At 37.0% G+C, this 18,428-nt stretch overlaps 1 protein-coding gene across 3 annotated transcripts in view; it reads left to right on the plus strand.

The window, feature by feature from the left end:
• SMARCAD1 (SNF2 related chromatin remodeling ATPase with DExD box 1) overlaps window positions 1-18,428 on the plus strand; it is a 38,088-nt gene that overhangs the window by 19,021 nt on the left and 639 nt on the right. The window contains exons 8-23 of one of the 3 annotated variants that reach the window (XM_031048534.2): window positions 273-354; window positions 1,635-2,023; window positions 5,738-5,940; window positions 7,121-7,211; window positions 8,431-8,530; window positions 10,036-10,095; window positions 10,306-10,381; window positions 10,834-10,969; window positions 12,021-12,158; window positions 12,485-12,577; window positions 13,424-13,541; window positions 13,798-13,919; window positions 15,061-15,249; window positions 16,163-16,281; window positions 17,237-17,419; window positions 18,114-18,223. In XM_031048534.2, the coding sequence (XP_030904394.2) occupies window positions 273-354; window positions 1,635-2,023; window positions 5,738-5,940; window positions 7,121-7,211; window positions 8,431-8,530; window positions 10,036-10,095; window positions 10,306-10,381; window positions 10,834-10,969; window positions 12,021-12,158; window positions 12,485-12,577; window positions 13,424-13,541; window positions 13,798-13,919; window positions 15,061-15,249; window positions 16,163-16,281; window positions 17,237-17,419; window positions 18,114-18,223 (2,209 nt within the window). Of the gene's footprint in view, window positions 1-272; window positions 355-1,634; window positions 2,024-2,292; window positions 2,667-5,737; window positions 5,941-7,120; window positions 7,212-8,430; window positions 8,531-10,035; window positions 10,096-10,305; window positions 10,382-10,833; window positions 10,970-12,020; window positions 12,159-12,484; window positions 12,578-13,423; window positions 13,542-13,797; window positions 13,920-15,060; window positions 15,250-16,162; window positions 16,282-17,236; window positions 17,420-18,113; window positions 18,224-18,428 lie in introns of those variants that run through there. The other 2 variants (XM_031048535.2, XM_031048536.2) reach the window with 2 other exon arrangements.

The following is an 18,428-nucleotide window of genomic DNA, read 5'->3' on the forward strand; positions in this document are numbered from 1 at the left end:
TGTACTAGTTTAGTGATAATACTCAGCAACTGGTCAGGTCATTTTAGTTCTACATTTTATATGTGTTCTTACCCTTTTGAAAAGTGGAGTGCAGCTCTGCCTAAACTGAGCATATAAGTTTAAACTGCTTTCTCCTTTCGATTTCTTTTTATTTTGAATCATTTTATTTATAGGGGTTTTCTTTGCCTTATGCAGTTAAAATTGTTAGTGCCTTAATGTTATGCACAGAAAATCAGTTTTTGCTTGTCATAATACAGAATTTCTCTTACTAGGAAGTGAGAGAGGTACTACAGGACCATAACTGGGTGTTTCATGAAGCACAGGAGACCCTGAGAGCATTTGCAGAAGATGAAAGTAAGGACAGATTGATAACCCCTTTTTATCTCAGGATAACATAGAGACTTGTGATACAAATAATTTTTAATGTCCAATGACAGCCCTGACATCAGTATGCCTAGAAACTTGCACTGATACTTGAAATTAGTATAATGAGGAGGATAAAAGTTTTAAGTGTCATGATTATTATATCTTTTGTTCTGTAAGTAGAGATAAATATCTTTGCCTTGCTAATACAGATTTGCATAAGAAGCTGTAATTACCTATGGGTATATCATAAATATGTTTTGAAATGTGTCAAAGCTGACATCTGCTCCCCTCCTGCTTGTTTAAAATTAAGGGCTGTATTTTAACTGGAGTAATTTGTAAATTGGTGATTGCCAATAACTGCATAGGTGACAAGTGACATGCCATTTTATCCTTCTAAAATACTTTATAGGAGAGGAAAATACTAGAAATAGCCCCTAAATTATGCAACTGATTTACAAATACCAGTGCATTAAAGGTAGTAGGGAGCAAGAACTATGATTCCAGGTAAATCTGTGAGTTACAACTTAAGTCACCAACTCATTAAATATTATTTTTTGGTGTTAAATGGCTGTCAGAAATGTGTATGTTTTGCTGTATCAGCTACTGAAGTATTCTTGGTGTAGGACTGGATTTTTTACAAGTGGAGAGAGTTATCAGTTTGCATGAGGTTGGGTCCTTGCTGCTGCTTCTAAGAAGGTACACATCAGGGCTGGAGTCAATCAGCAGCTAGCTGAGATTGGGCAGAAGAAAAATGTTGCAAATGCTGTCTTCCAAAGAAGAATGCTGTACTGAGATGTATTAAGCTGGGAAAAATACCCAATTTTAGTGTTGAAAGTAGGCTTGTTTTATGAAATCAGCAGAATTAATCTCTCTGCAGTTGGGTGGACTGGGACCAGTATCTCATCCCAGTGATACATCAGTGTTCTTAACTATCTGCTATTACCTCAGAGCTTCTGCAGCTCACACATACTACGTTATGTTGGTCAGTTGTATTTTAAGATAGCTACTTAAAACCTTCTTCTGTTTGAGTAGGGTACAAGTTATCATGACTCCTCTTACACTCACAGTTGGTACTATTTACATTTTAGACAGACTTCCATGGTGTTAGCTACTCTTTTCTCTTAGTAATACCTACTGTTAACATGTTGTGTATTAAATCCTCGAACTGTGTGTTATATCTGCATAGGTTTATTTTGGAAGAACAGTATGTTTTAATTTGCTCTTAAACAGTGTGCATTGACTTGTTGCCTTCTATATTGCATTCATAGACGTACAATTTTGTCTCCACCATGACGTTTCTGACTGGACCAGAACCTCCGACAAGAGCAGAAGTGGTAAGAGTAAAGAGAAGCTGAAGAAGGATTCTCCCAGAAAAACGGAGAGCCGCTTCCAGATAAAGGCCGAAGGCCAAATGAACTTTTGGAGTACTAAAAGAGAAACAGACTCAGAGGACGAGTCATCTTCTGAAGACAGCGATAGCATCTTTGACGAGGACTACCACAGCAGCAACGAAGTGATGGAGGATAACTACAGAATGAAAATCCTCAGCTTCCTGCAGGATGCTTCTATGAGTGAACTGATTTTGATTCCCCAGTGTTCTCAGAAAACAGCTCAGAAGATAATAATGCTCCGGCCCTTTAATAGCTGGGAGGCTCTGGTAGGTCTGCATTCTTCTTTTTCTATCCCCAGCTTGCCTAGAGTCAAGGTGGCTTCAGCCTAGGGAGGCTTAGATGGGTGGCCTTATCCAGATTAGGCTAAAATGCTATGTTCCTCCTAAGCCAATAGCATTTCAAATAGTGTCATATGACCTGATTTTGAATGAATTAAGGGGTGATTTTTCTGGAAAACTCAAGCTGATTGGCTGACTTTACTGCCACTCACTCTGTTGCATAGAAAGTTGGTTGATTTCACTGCAGAAGAAGAAATTAGAGCTTTCACTTGGAAAGGAGGTGTTTGCTAGTTTCTCCTGAGCTCTTAGAGCTGAAAACCTATGCAGGAGGCAAGAATGTGGCAGGACCTTTACTGCAGATACCTGAACAGCAACAGCAGCAGCTTCCAGAGTAGCTCCATGATGGATTGAAGGTGCCAGCATGAATATTTTCAGTTGCATAAACAGTCGTTTTGGGGGGCAGAGGGTGTTTGGTCATTTTTCTTTAATCTACTACAGCTTAGTCTCTAGCATGATTTTGCTAGCTGAGCAATGCAGCCATTTTTAGCGGAGCAAGCTGCTGTGATTTTGTTAATACAAGGTAAAGCATCAGAAGGCTAATCGACAGCAGAGGGAAAAATGATATCTCTTGGTAAGTAAATTACCTACTGTCGTAGGGATGTTACTTTCACATGTTTCCCATGGTTTGTTTCTTGCCTTTACATTTCATGAAACTTAAGTTAAGTGCCAGCCATCAGATCCCGGTAAGAGCAACATTGGTAAAAACTTTTGACATGCATTACAGCAGATTTTCTTGGTTTAATTTATTAATGCTTTGGATTTTAAAGCAGTAACTGTGCATAGGCCATCTTACAGAGTAATTGATATGCTTTGTTACCACTTTGTGTTCCGAAACCTCTCGTGCTGATGTATGCAAGATTTGCTTGTATTTTTTCCAGAGCAAAACGGAATTTTTTCAGTATGGGTAAAACAATAACATTTATTATTCTGTGTGTGAAATGTTTTTCCACAAAATAGTAAATTATACTAGACAGATTTTTAAGGAAAACAAAATGATCTTTGTATGTTGTGTGGCAAGGGGGGAGGCAAGAGGAGGATAGATGCAAAAAAATAACAAGGTGCAGGTATGCGGCAAAAGAAATCCGTTTTGCCCCAAGCCCTTGGCTTCTCACAGAACATCTGTCATGTGGCTATTACTTTCTAAACTTGTTGGATTTTGCCTGAGCTTAAGTCTTTGCAGAAATATTTGCTACAGGGCTGTTCTCCTTTTCTGTGTAAAATATGTAATGGAAAAAAAGCTGCATGGGCCTGTTCGTGTTCAAAATTTGCCTTTCATAAAGATTCCTGCTGTCAGCAACCACATATTTATATAGTACTGTGAATACTTGCCCAGAGTAGAAGCAGTTTGCAGCAGATTTTAGCAGACGTTTTGTATCTGTATGGATTTAATTGTCTGTAAAGATTTAGTAGCTCAGTGACCCAGTGTTTTTCCTACTAATTAAAAAGTGTGGTGGAATAATGGAGGGAGCTGATTCAGTTTCAGCATTAAACAAATTGGCTTTTTTAAGGTTTCTTTTTACTGTAATGGTGTATTTTATAATACAGTGTAAAGCACTAGAAGTTGGTTCCACTTATGCATTATTAGAATTGAGAATGATTGTAAGGCTCTCAGCATATATGGAAATTAGACATCTTATTCCAGGAATACATAAATTAAAATGGCTTTTTTATTGTAGACAACCTTTTTAAGTTGGACTTGTCCATCATATTCTGTATACTGCAATAGTGTAAGAGTGAGGAGATAGAAACTCAAGGGAAAGTAGCTTTGGCTTTTTTATCATCTCATTTTGTTTGGCTGCAAATGTGCAAACTGCTTTGAAAACTGAACTAACAGGAAATCCAAAAGCACTTCTCACCAAAGCAAACCAAAGGGAAGCAGCACATGCATCGGGTTAGAAATGGAGGCTGCTTGAAGTGGAGTTAGAGTTTGTTGGTTGAGGCTGACTTTCACCCTTAGGGAGTAAAGTGGAATAAAAAAAATTGCCTTAAAGTGGTGTAAAGTGAGCCTGAGCAGGGTCTGCTGGCATGGTGGTATTACACTGAGGAGCAGTGCTGCAGCTCTGAGCTCCACTGGACCTTCCATAATACACGCTGTGGAAGTCCATGGGTTCAGTTGTCTGTGATGGTCTCATTGCTGTGTTCTGCATGACAGGAAAACATTGTGTGTTTGACATCTAAACCATTGGCTGAAGTTTTTCTTGTTTTAACTTTGAGGCTAATGTTATTGTGCTGACATGAAACAATACAATTTCTGTTCATAACAGATGGCTTTGTTCTCCACACCTTCATTTATAGATTACAGGATTTATATTCATGCCAACAAAAGCTTTAGGCATCAAAACAAATGTTGAAATTTTTTAATAACCTATTAAAAATCATGTTTTTTATGTCTCTGTTATATCTAAATAGAGGTGTTTATCTAGAACACTTCATTGTGAGTGTTGACACATGTACCTTGGCCTGATTTAATCTATGAGTGTTGGTAAACTTCTGGGTTTTCTTTAAAATGGAACAAAACCACAAAATAAAGAAAACCCCAAAACTGTAACTGGAGGCTTTCAGTAGAGGGCACCATTTCATTATGTTTTTTATACTCTCCCTCTGCTTTTACTCTGCAATATGGCAAAATTGATCAGTTACTTAACATGTGTAGGTTTTTAAAGGAAAGAATTCTAGGGGATATGCACCTGTGATGTTTGTGCTAAAATTTAACACATCCCTGATTTAAATTTCAGAAAAATCTGTGTGGAAGTTACTTCTGTTTTAACAAAAGAATGGTGAATCCAAAGGACCTGCTATTCTTCAATTCTTTAAAACCATTAATAAGGAAGATGTCTGTTCTTTACAGTGAAATAACTTTATGCATAAATATGCATGTAAATACTGTAATTACAAATATGACCATAGTTACTGCAGGACTAAATTTATTAGAAGGTTTTACACTTCCTGCAGACAGCCCTACATGGAATCAAGGAGAAGCTGGTGGACCTGGAGACTGTGTTTTGGCACAACTTCAGGGTGCCTGGCTCTAAAAACATAGAATATCCATATTGTAGTGAAGATAATGAAGTTTACGGGAAGAAAATACAAAGTAGTATGGCCTTGAGGAAACAAGTGGTAGAAGTAAGGCTTCTCTGTCAAATTAATAAGGCTTTATAATTGAAATGAGGGAAAAAAGGTACATTTAAGTATTAATTAAAGATGCAGTGTCACATGGTAGGTCAGTATTTGGCACCAGGTTGTGAGAATGAGACTTGCAAGTAGCAATTCTCATAACAACTAAGAAGCTGGGAGTTCTTGAAGAAAGCGTGTGTTCATGATTGATATAGGAAGGATTGTGACATGGAGATACTATTTAAAAGAAAATAAAAGTTGATGCTAGATTATATACATACTCTAGAAAGCACAAGTGAGCTGCCTCTGGTCTTGGGAGACTGAGAGTACAGAGCAACAGAGGAAGTTAGCCTTGATCAAGGTGGGAACATGTGTGTAAGGAGTATTTGAAGTTTTGAGAGGAGATCAGGGTGCCATCACTGTCCTGAATTACCTGCTGCTGCAGTGGCTGTGGATTTTCACTGTAGCACGTTTGTTGCTGTGATCAGAGTTCATAGTATCTGTTTCTTTATTGTTTTTATTTTGCAGCTTGCAAAAATGACTAAGACAACTGGTTTGACTGAAGACATAGTGTGGAACTGCAAAACGCTGCTGAAGGAGAGGGACGTGGTTCTAAAGCTCATGAATAAATGTGAAGACATTTCAAGGAAACTGACAAAACAAATAACCAGACTTACTGTAGATGGAGCATGCAGTTGGAACATTCCTCAACCTTCCATTCTGAATAAGAGGTATCTTTCCTTTTTTATTCTTGCAAGGATGTCAGGTAATAAGGTATACTTGTGAAGACTGGGATTTTCAAAACTGCGGTCTCTGAAAGTAGAGTTGCAAATGTTTGACACTTAGCATCTCTCAGTGAGCTAGACAGTGATGTGCAAGACTTGAGATGTATTTAAGTGTAACAGATGTATTTAAGTGTATCAGGAAAGCTGGTGAGGTTTTAGAACAGTGCTCAATACCTTGTTTTACTTGCTCCAGTTTTTTGTGAATGTATAAGCCAACTTTGAGTGATGGGATCATGATTTGTCAACTTACTACAAAGCAAAGACCAAAAAAATATTGCTTTTATAACGGGGGAAAAGTTTATCAGCTGGGCTTAAGACATCGGTGAGGAAGTTCAGATGTACAAAATTATCTGGAACGCTGTATCCAGTGGGACAGGCACCAGGGATGTAATAGGGGAAAGGATTTATTTTAGAGAGGTAAATTTGTAAGTTTTTTCAAATGAATATTGGGAATGAAGTGCTTAGGAGGAATGGAGGTGGATATGGTGGGGGAACATTATCCTAAGGGTTGGGAAGCATAGGGATGAAGTGGGAATGGCTGGAGTAGCAGCCTACATTAGGCTTGGAGGCTGTTAGTGATAAATAGCAAAAGGATTTTCAGCTGGGTCAAAATGAAATCTGAGAGGAAGACAGAACTGTTTGGAGGGAGCTTATTAGTGCTACTGCATCTTTGGCAAAAAATGATGAACTAGGTGACTTGCTGTTGAGTACGTTTTGTAGGTTGTGTTTGGTTCCAACACCACTAGTAATTGTATAACAGAGCAAATTTAGTGATGCAGCTACTAAATGCTGCATATTTTTTTTGTGTGTATTTTAAAAATTACCAGTTGTGTAACTGGTTTTAACTGGTCATGGATCACTGATTTTTGAAGAAAGGTATGTATTGTAACATTAATTTTGATAATTTAAGGTGTTGAAAATTCAGATAAACTGCTTACAAGGATCAGAGATACTCTTTGGTATTCAGGTGACTGATTAAAGTTTGTGGTTTTCACTACATGAGGAGATCTAGAGTGAATTAAAATATAGGCAATATTACTATTCTGTGATTAACAGAAGTGTAAAGTTGTGTTTCGTGGAGAAACAAATAAGAAATCAAGCTTAATATGTCACCATCTTTTAACAGTTTTGTTCTCAAGCCATATCAGAAGGTTGGTTTTAACTGGCTAGCACTACTGCATAAACACAGATTGAATGGCATATTGGCTGATGAAATGGTAAGTGTACACCTTATTTAAGAATCGTTGAAAACTGCAAAAATTAGTTTGTTGAATTCTTTAATTTCCTGGAAACCCCAAACAGATTCTAAGTAACTTGTTTAGCTAATATAGCTTAAATTGCAAACAGTTTCTCCAAATGTTTAAAAGCTGCTGAGCTCTTACTTTCAATTTGAAAGTCAAAGGTAGCCTGAGCACTAGGAAGTACAAGATGCACAGTGCCTTCTGATGCAGTGGAAATAGTTTCTACTGCAATAGGTTATCCTCAAATCCACTGATTCCAATAGCTCCTTGCCCATAAATACAACTCACTCTACTTGTCCAGCATTTAGTTGTAGTGAGCCTCTAACTTCTACACTTCTCCATCAGTTTCAAAACACATAGTTAACAATACAGGGGAAAAAAAGGTAGAAATGGTTTCTTGCTTCTTCAGCATTTCAGCAATCTCTTGTCATTATACTCCCTAGAAGTTTTGAAATAAAAAAGATTATAGGTTTGAGGTTTTGTTTGGTGCTGATGCCACCAGTAATTGTATAGCAGAACAAACCTGGTAAAGCAGCTGCTAGTTGTGTTGGCAGTTGCTTTTAATCCTGGCTTTTGTTCATCTTGTGAAGAACCACAAATAAATGGATGGGTTTGCTTCACTAAGATTTAGGCATTGTTTCTCAACTTCCATATGTTTTGTATTTGTAAGAACTACCTTATGTATCTATTTTGTGGTAGATGAGGTAAATTTTTAAATCCGTAATATGGAAGACAGAAAAGTGAGTACTGACAGAAACATAAGCTTATCTTGAATTCCATTTCCGTGCTAGATTCCACTTTAGAAATAGCTGGAATAGCCTTTGTACAACTGGCTCAGATAGGAAAAAACAATTAGTTTCCAAGTGATCATTTGTTTGCAGCACCATTTCAGGAAAGTAATTTTTTTTTAAGAAGATTTGAGGTATGAACTTGAATAAAATAAAAAACTTCATCAATGGAAAAAATGAATCTCTGATGCTCAAATGCTGAGCTGAAAAGATAACTGAGTTTGACTGCAATTGTACTTAAGAAGCAATTGTCTTTTTAACACAATGTGGCTAAACAGAACAATTTTTCTGTGCAGATTTGTAATCTCTAGTTAACATTGACTACACTGTAATTGTCTTCTGAGCACAAAACACTATTATGTTCTACAGATTGTAAATTTTGTTTAAATGGATTTGTTTCCTCTTAGGGCTTAGGAAAGACAATTCAAGCTATTGCATTTCTAGCTTATCTTTACCAGAAGGGCAGTACGGGTCCGCATTTGATTGTTGTGCCGGTTTCAACATTAGGTAAGTTACAAGCTTCAAAATAGCTTGTTTGTTTAAAAAGTAAAAAATCATGGACAGACTGAAACAAAGGTTATTTTGTAAAGGAAAACTTGATTTTCTTATGGTGTTACTCAGCTCCTTAAGTAACTCCAACAGGAATGCAAACCATACTGAAGACATGCTTGTTCTGAATTAATTAAGACTAACATGGAATTTTTTCAATGTGGCATGTATGCTTCACAAAAACAGTCAACCTACTTGTTGAAATTTGTCTCTTAGCAAAGTAGTCTTTTTAGTCACTGAATGTTGGCTGAAATTCCTAGTCTTCAGGCTGTGCTTAGGATTAGGTTTCATGGCATTTGAGACATTCAGTGTCTTTTTTCTTCAGAATGTGTCAAAACAGATCAATATCCTAAACTGGTGAGGCTGTGTTTTAGATATGTATTTTAATTGTTCAGTGGCATCAGTCAAAAGCAGACAGAATATGATAGAATAAAATGTGTCAGAAAAGCTGATGAGTTTGGAGAAACTAGTTCTGTATGGAATTTAACTTGTTTTAGTTCAATGATTATAGAAAGGACAAAGTGGCAAGTTTAATTTAGACAGAAAATGCTGTTTTTCATAGAAAATACTTATTTGGACTTCAAAAATTCCTCTTAACACATAGAAAAACTTTATTGTTTCAGTGTCAGTTTGAAATTGCCATTTTCAGTATGCTTTTAAAATCCACTAAAATCTGTTTTTTAAAATAACTCTTAAAAATGTGTGTTACTTAAAACCTGAGGTGTACATAAATGTGTAAATGAAGGTGCTTTTCAGAAGTGAATTGTAGAGGCTCATGAATAGTAGTGGCAGGTTGGCTTAAGCCATCCATCTTGGGAATGCCTGGGAAGTCCCATCTCCCTGAGCTTTCCTGACACTTCCTTGGAGGTGTCTCCTCAGCCCCAGTCTGAGCGAAGTGGCATTTAGCAGAGACTCCCTCCTGATGTATTTTTGGGTCAGCACTTGTGTTGGCTGTCAAGCAGCTTCCCCTTGGGCATGGTAACATCAGGGGTGGCCGCTCTGCTGACTGCACACCTGGAGCTGGGTTGGGCTGTCAAGCTTCCTTGCCTATTCCCAGAGGCACTGTTTCTCCTGATGAAACACTTCCGGGTGTGAGTACCAACAAATGAAGTGATTTGCCCTCTGAGCAATTAGCTGTCTAGGGAAGAAATCGAGCTGAAAAGCTAAGTGTTGTGTTATTTTTACATGGTGGTTACAGACCATGCAGAGTCTGTTTCTGTAGGACTTTAAAGTGCAAGCTGGTTAAGCTAAAGTTACTTAAGGCCCTGTTGTGGGTTGTTTAATTTCCCTAAATATCACCAGTTTTTCCAGCATTGAGACAGAAAGTTTCTTGACCTTCAGTAGAATTTAAAGGGATTTGCTTTAAAATCAGATGTTTGGTTTAATGCTGAGGTGGATCTGAAGTTATGTAAGTCATAATAAAGTATAAATTGTTTTCTGTTTATTTTAATGGTGTTTTACAGATAACTGGACAAAAGAAGTTAATCTGTGGTGTCCTGATCTGAAAGTCCTTCTTTACTATGGTGAGGAATCCAATTTAGAAATGAATCCAAAAATACAGTTGCTTTCTTGGTCACCCTAAGAAAAGATGAATTGCTCATGGAAGCATTGTTTTAAGACAGTTCTTTAAATACATGTATTTATTGCTGAATGTGTTTCTTCACACTGTCCTAATTTTTTTATGTATATAAATATATGTAATTGTACCCATTTGATACTTTGTTTTTTTATAGGATCCCAAGAAGATAGGAAACGTCTCAGAGGGGAAATAATTCATAAAATGGTCGATTTTAATGTGATTATAACTACGTAAGTACAGCAATTAAATAGCGAATGAGATTTAGTTAGCTCCTACTGACCTCTAGTGGGCAAGACAACAAACAATATTAGGAGTTAGGTATGGGAAAGGAACTTATTTTTGTTTTCAGAGGTAACTAGGATTATATTAATGTGTGAGAGATCCTATGCAGTAGAGGCTTTAGGTACTATCTCTCGAGACATATGGATAGATAACATATTACTGTGTAATAGATTTGCACAGTTTGAGGGAAAGTGTTACTGAGAGTACTGGCTCATAGAGTAAATTTGCCAGTAGTAAACTGTGTTATGATTGGTTACTTCTAGGCAGTTTTACTTACTGCCCTTCTTGTATTCTCTCCATAACTCTTCACAATTTTAGAGTTTCTGATTTAATTATCATAACAGTATGTCCATGTTAAACTTAGATTTAATGTATCTTTTATGATGTCTTTCTCTGACAGTTACAACTGTGCCATTAGCAGCTCAGATGATAGAGGACTGTTTCGCAGATTGAAACTTTACTATGCAATTTTTGATGAAGGTCATATGCTCAAGAACATGAGCTCTGCACGCTACCAGCACCTTATGACAATTAATGTAAGAGGTTTAATTATTGTTGGGTTAGGGGGAACAACTGCTATTTTTTCTGTTTTGTGTTTACAGGCTGGGGCAAAATGAGTATTAACTGTAAAGTTCATATCCACATAATGTTCCAGAAACTGCAGTATGCAAGCGGATATGTGTTGATGTGGTCTCAAGAGTGGATTCTGTGGTCTTGTTCTGGGTTCAGATAGCTGAACCCAAGATAGTTGTGAACTCTTTCAGGGAGACAGGCTCCCAAAGAAATGTACTAAATTCCCTATAGTGTCAATACAGTGACAGTTCAGTTTCAGTGTTGAGCGATTTCCCAGTTTTATCTCACTGTAAAAGTAAACTAAAGATGGCAAAAATGCTATTCTGGTGACTTGTGCTGAAACACTGTAGTATTTAAGGACCTACTGTGGTTGGACTGCAGGAAAAGGTAGTTGTAAAATAATTTTTTCTTGTAGCTTGTGGCCTGAGTCAGCATTTTGAAAAAGAGCAAACATGAGTATAGCTCTTTCTCCACTTACTGTGATTTAACATGTTAGTATCTGTATAATAATAATATACATATGATCACCTACTTACAACTTGCTTTTCAAGATCATATTTTCATCAAAAGCCTTTTTAAGAAGCTGATCCTTAAGCAATTAAACTATTGCTCATGCTTGCAATTCAAAACTAGTGCATAAGTAATGTATGACATAGGAAGAAATATGATGTACGAGTAATAATTAGCCAGTTACTTAAAAAAAAAGCAAACCAATAAACAAGCCAAACAAGAAAAATCCTAAGAAACCTAGGAAGGCTTTTCTTAAATACGGATTAGACTCTTGAGTAGTCTGAAACTGATATGTGCTCAATTACCCACGGATCTGTAAATAGCTTTTTTGTTTTAACCAAGAAATTATTGCATGAGACTTAAATATTTATTGAGTTTAAATAGCTATAATATAAACCAAGCTCTTTTTATCACTTCTCCATAGCTGTGTTGTTTCTGCCAGTATTAATATTTAAGCTGTTCAACTGCTGTTTCTCACTGCTGTTTTCCACTTTAAATAAACAGGCACAGCATCGCTTACTGCTGACTGGGACTCCGGTTCAGAATAATCTGCTGGAATTGATGTCCCTCTTGAATTTTGTCATGCCACATATGTTCAGCAGTAGCACAGCTGAAATCCGAAGGATGTTCTCTTCAAAAACAGTAAGTAGTGTATATTCTTCCCTTGAAAATAACTTTTTCTTTTTTTTTTTTTTTTTGCTAGAACACTGCTCTTGTTGTGTAACTCATGTTATACTGGTATCTTACGGAAATGGGTAATGTGATGATAACAATCTAGAACATGAAGCAATGAAATGAACTCTATAAAAGAATAATGTTCTATATAACAGGGCATCTCAGAATCCTAATGGTCCTGTTAGATCCGTCTGTTCTGGCTGGGTTTTTCAATGAGTTAGAATAGTTAAGGTAGTGTTGTGACAGCTGAAAACGTCACACTCTAATTAAATTCTTGCAATGTTTTCCTTAAGAATGCTGAAGAACAAACCACATATGAAAAAGAGAGGATTGCACATGCAAAACGGATAATAAAACCGTTCATCTTGAGAAGAGTAAAAGATGAGGTAATGTTTTATCTTTAAAATAATGGTTTCATGTTATCAAAAATCTTTGAGGCTAATGATAAAATTTAGGGTCAAATTTTGTCAGTGCTAGTTTTAGCTTTTTATCTAGGGAGAATAAGAAACTTGAGCTCATTTTTCATGAGTTTGCAAGAAAAAATGTGACCTGCTGCAGCTTTGAGTTTTGATACTTCTTTGCTGTCTACAGTTAAGAATTCTAGTTGGGAAAGACCACTGAAAGATGATTTGGCACGCTGAGAAGTGAGAAACCCTCCACATTAACCACAAAAATATTTGTGACTTCATAGTAATGACATTTTGTTTTAACTGAAAGGATTAAGGTAGTGAATGTGCCTATATGTAGTTGTATGTATGTATGACTAGAAATGTATGTTACAAATTACTTTTCTATCATCAAATTATTTCTTTTTTCATTCTAAAATCCAAAACCTTTTTGGATTCTTCTATTTAGAATTACATGTATAAAAGAAAGGGAAACTGAATAGTGACCTGAAAAGTGTTTCTGTGTATATGCATGCTTCAGTAGTCGGTAGTTTGAAGAGAATATCTCTGATTAGCAGAGTAAGTTCCAGGTATTGCATGTATTATTATTTCATGCAGTTTTAGAATGTGCTGGTCATGTTACTTGTTGGGGGCTGGTTGGTGTGATGTATAATCCACATCAAGTTCTGAATAAGTCAAACTGCTGACTCAGTGAAGTTGCAGCCAATTAAAGGAGTTGGGATGGGGAGAATGAACAGAGTAACTTAAAAGCAGACTTGTAAGTGCAGAATTACTGACTGTTGTCTACGGTACTGTTTTTTACCTGGTATGCTTTTATTTTGTCAGGTCCTTAAACAACTACCTCCCAAAAAAGAATTCACTGAATTGTGTGCCATGTCCGAGAAACAGGAACAACTATACTGTGATTTCCTAAAAAATTTGAAGAAAAATATTCAGAGTAATGGTATGTGACAGTCTCGTTTCCTTTTGCTGGATTTTTTCCATGTCTGGAATGTCAAATGTGACTACAAAGCCCTTGCTTTGTAGAAATGTCTTGGTACTCATAAACTCACTGTATCCCTGCGGTGGATTTTTCATAAGTTCAGGTTGTAGGTGAAATGTCAAATTCAGCTATTACAAGTAAAGTTCTGAGAGGTAGAGATGTGTCAGGTAGGAATCTGTGTACCTCTCCTGAATATGCCTTATTTCTTTGTTAACAGAGAGAAAGTCTGATATGAGAAATGTGATGATGCAACTTAGAAAAATGGCTAATCACCCTCTCTTACATCGCCAGTATTACACGAATGACAAGCTTAGGAAAATGTCCAAGCTTATGCTCAAGGTAAGATCATGACATTCCAAAGCTGGTTTTCATTTCTCACAATTTTTAATGCAACTTAAATAGATTTGATTTTTTTTTTAAGTTGTCAGTCCTCTGGTCAAATATGTGTCTTTGCAAACCTTAATTCATTATTGCTGGTTTTTATTTCTCCTCATCTCTCCAATGTTCTAATCAAGCTCTGTATGTGCTTAGCACAGATTTTTGTGTCAGATATTAGAATGGAGAGAACAGCTATGGGACTGCAGTCCTCTTCTTTTCATTAGCAACCCCTTAACACCTCTTCCTTTCATCCCAAAATTTAAAATTGAAGTACTTCTCATGTGTGGGCATTTGAGTTTACTAGTATTTTCTCAGTAGGGAGAAATCCAGGCTGTACAGAACTGAAATAGGGAAGGTGTGAGGACTTTTTTGTTTTGTTTTTAATTTGGCTGGACTTAATGCCTGTGGAGTTTGGGCAAAAATGTTGCTTCTTTCTAAAGTATAAAAAAGAATAAAATCAGAATGTGCAACAGGGATTTTAAGAAAGTTGCGGCTAGCTTTGAATGTCTTCAGCTTTAAGATAAAGCCAGCCAAGGCTGAGGGAAAAGGAATAAGTGACCCATTGGGTTGTGAAGGATTTTTGTCCCTTTTTACTCCTGCTCATACCATTGTACCCTCCAGATATGGCTTTTCTTCTCCTCTTTCTTCCAGGCATGACATCCCTCTACCCACCCTACATCTTAGGCTGGGCTTCCCATGTCTTCTACCATCTATCCAAGGATTGGACCTCCCTTTTAGGGGATGTGTCATCAGGGGAAGAGGTCTGATACGGGGGTGAAAGGTCATAGGGCTTGATGGGAACTAGGTAATTGCTATGGAGGTTATACATACATCTTAGTTTTTGGTAGTGCAAGCTCTTATAAACACTGAATTGCAAAATAATGGTCCTCCACTATAAACCTGGAGTTGCAGAGTTCATCTTCTGTTGCTTGCATGAGCCACACCTTGGCCTTTGTCCATGTCTAGTTGTGCTACTTTGGTTTTTGGTTTGGTTTTGGTTATTTTCTCAGAGATTCTGGATGTCATTGTGTGGTGTTCTTGGTTTTTCTCGTCTGTTTGCATGGTTGTGTATCACATTATTTCGTTTCTTTTCTGCTAACAGGAACCCACACATTGCGATGCTGACCCTGTCCTTATCTTTGAAGATATGACGGTAATGACGGATTTTGAGCTGCATTTACTTTGTGAGCAATTCTCTCACATCAATAAGTTCAAGTTAGACACAGACCTGATCTTGGATTCCGGAAAGTTTGAGACACTGGACCACATTCTTTCTGACCTTAAAGAGAAGGTTGGTGCTGAAGATATCTGAAACATCTTTTTCTGTCCATCTGAAGGGTGGCTGTAAATAACTGGTCAAATTAACATCTGCTAGTTGTATATGCAACCCAGTTGCTTTTCTGTGGAGTACTGCAATGTGGTTTAGTGCATATGCAGCATTGCAAGGCAGTGCTTACAGCTTTTAATGTGCAGTCCTGCCTATGCACATCCCTTTAGAGACAGCTGAAATAAGCTTTTCCATTTTCCCAAATTTCAGAATAGTCATCCCAAGTTAACACTACTTCTCAATCTACATAGGGATAGCATTATTTTCACAGCTCATTAATTTTGACCTTTTGTCATTTGAGGAAGTCTGTATTACATTAAAATAATCAGCATGTGTTAAGCAAGTGTATAGATAAGATGAGGTCACTGCTTTGACTCACAAATTCAGGCTGGCTTATGTTACAAATAAGCATGTACCATAGTACTTCAGAATATCCTGAATTTGCACAAGGGTTTGCTGTACATCTGTTTGATTATTTCAGACAAAAGGGTGCTGCTAGTCAATACTGTATGGAATATAGCTTAAATTTAAGTTCTTAATGAAAATATTTTCTTGATGTTTTATAGAGGGAGTAGATCTGTCATTTATACATGTGACATGTGATTTCTAGGTTGCTTGAGTCACGTAAGTGCAAAGTATCAAGAAAACAAATTGCACTGATAAAAGGTGGGTTAATGCAGCAGCAGTACTGGGTATGAAACCTTCACTGAAAGTTAGTCCTGACTTGTTGCATTTCAGCATAGCCTTGTAGTTCAGAAAATAGGGATTCGAAGTAAAATCAACTATGCATACATATTTGCACTACTGAAGTATTTGTTCAGTTCGTTATCTGTAATTGATGTGGTTTAAAACTTTTGTTTCACTTTGTCGTTTCCAGGGAGACAGAGTTGTATTGTTTAGCCAATTTACTATGATGCTGGATATCTTAGAAGTTTTCCTAAAACAAAAGCAACACAGATACTTAAGATTGGATGGAAAAACACAGATTTCTGACCGGTATGTGACTTTCTTGCTGAAGATGAGAGGAAAAAACATAGAAGTGTGAATGGGGAGGGGAGGAAAGAGAAGGATGTGTGACTAACTATAGAAGTGGTAATTTATACATATATATATAGTTAGTGACTAACTATAGAAGGGGTTATATATAAATGAGGGATTATGCTTGATTTCAGATTGCCTTAGTAAGGATGAGGCAGAAGAGTGAGTTTTAGATTGTTGAGTTACAGTCTCAGCTACCAAAATTCAAAACTTTAATCTTCAGCACTTCATGGTGTGTATGATTTGCTTCTGTACAGTGTGCTGTGATAAAAGCTCACTTGTAGCTATCCCGTGGAAGTATAGTGTATACCTGTTATAATAGACATACAAACCTGTTTCTTTCTCTAGGACAAACCATTTACTCTGTCTTTTGCAGCTAAAAGTAGTGCAGTGCTTTTCTTTGAGGTGTGCTGTTTTTCTGCTGCTTCCTGATTTTTCTTTTTAATGTTTCTTAGATGCTCTTTTCTACATTTCATAAAACCGTTGTTACCCTTTGTTACTGCTGTGGTATTACTTCCCACTTACAGCTGAGGTCTGTTACTTCCCTTGTATATGCAAATAGTACAGAAGACAGTCTTGGAGCTAAATTCCTCCCCTCTCACCATTTGCTTCATGTGTTTCAGCCTTCCCTTGCCCTCCAGATTGTTCTTTGTGTTCTGTGATCATCCAAATCTTTTTCCAACCCTCTTTTCATTCTTTGTTATTGATCTATTATTCTGAGTATGTTTCTCTGGTCACTGCTGAGGACTGTTGGTACCCTTTTTCCTTCTGCATAACATCTGTACTTTTGGGCTGCTTTGCAATACTACTCTCCTTTCTTTCAGAAGATTATCATCCTAACTACTGTACTTTTGACTCTGGAGCCAGTGTAGTGGTTTCTCTGGCCTCATGTATGTTTTTTTGTGTTCTGCAGGATACATCTAATAGATGAGTTCAATAACAATAACGACATATTTGTATTCCTCCTGTCAACCAAAGCTGGTGGATTGGGAATTAATCTGACCTCGGCAAATGTTGTTATTCTTCATGACATTGACTGCAACCCATACAATGACAAACAAGCAGAAGACCGATGCCACAGGGTAGGACAGACAAGGTAAGACATTTTAATTCTAATGCTTGACTTTTCTTGGAGGCAAGTTCTCAAAGGAAGCTAAAAGAGCAATCTTTAATGATTAAAAAGTCATTTTTAAGCAGAGATTTGTGTAAACCAGCTCAGGATTGTGTGGGAGTTAGGTAATTGTGTCTCAGCACATACTGTGGCCAGAATAAACTTTATTTACATTCTCTCCTTATTTTTCTCCAGTCCTCTAACTCACAAATTCTCTATAATCCTCAAATTTGTGGTGGTAACAACTATTTCAAGGCAGATCTGAGGTCTTTTGAAACTGTTTGGCAGAGCTCATTGTTCTCTTTGGGAGACTTCTAAGCTCTGAAGAGTCATGAACTGTTTTAGAGTCCTCTGTCAGAATAAGCTGATGTGAGAAATAAAACGTTTTTAATAACTGGTATTTGTGTAGTATAGCATGAGAAGGAAGTTTAAGTTGTGTCTGTTAATGGAAATTTTGGTGACAGCCCAGACTTACGGTGGCTGGAGTGCAGGAGAAAACAAGTTTTCTGGCAGTGCAGAGCACAGTTGGTCCAGACACAAAAACCAGAAGCTTTTTATCACCCTTTTGTTCATTTCCTCCTTGTTTTAAACTGAGCTGAGCAACGGTGTAGCACGCCTCCCTTTTGCACTAATCCAAACAAACTGTAAAAATTGATTCATCCTATTTTGTGGTTTTCAGGGAAGTGAAAGTCATAAAGCTAATCAGTAAGGGGACTGTTGAAGAACACATGCTCAAAATCAGCGAGCAGAAACTGAAGTTAGAACAAGATATGACTGCAGCAGATTCAGGTAAGTCTCTTGCATGTAATGATGTCCACTTAAATGAATTAAGGTTGTTGCAATGTATTATTCTGACAAAGAGAGGGAATTTTTGATGCAGACAAGTCTTTTTTTTGCCCCATGTTAAATAAACTAGAAAGATGTATTTGTGCTGATGATTGTGCAGTTTGACAGGCAGTGCCTCTGAATTTGACCCACAAGTCAATGACAGACT

Source organism: Melopsittacus undulatus, chromosome 7, assembly GCF_012275295.1.
Source record: "Melopsittacus undulatus isolate bMelUnd1 chromosome 7, bMelUnd1.mat.Z, whole genome shotgun sequence".
NCBI classification, from domain to species: domain Eukaryota; kingdom Metazoa; phylum Chordata; class Aves; order Psittaciformes; family Psittaculidae; genus Melopsittacus; species Melopsittacus undulatus.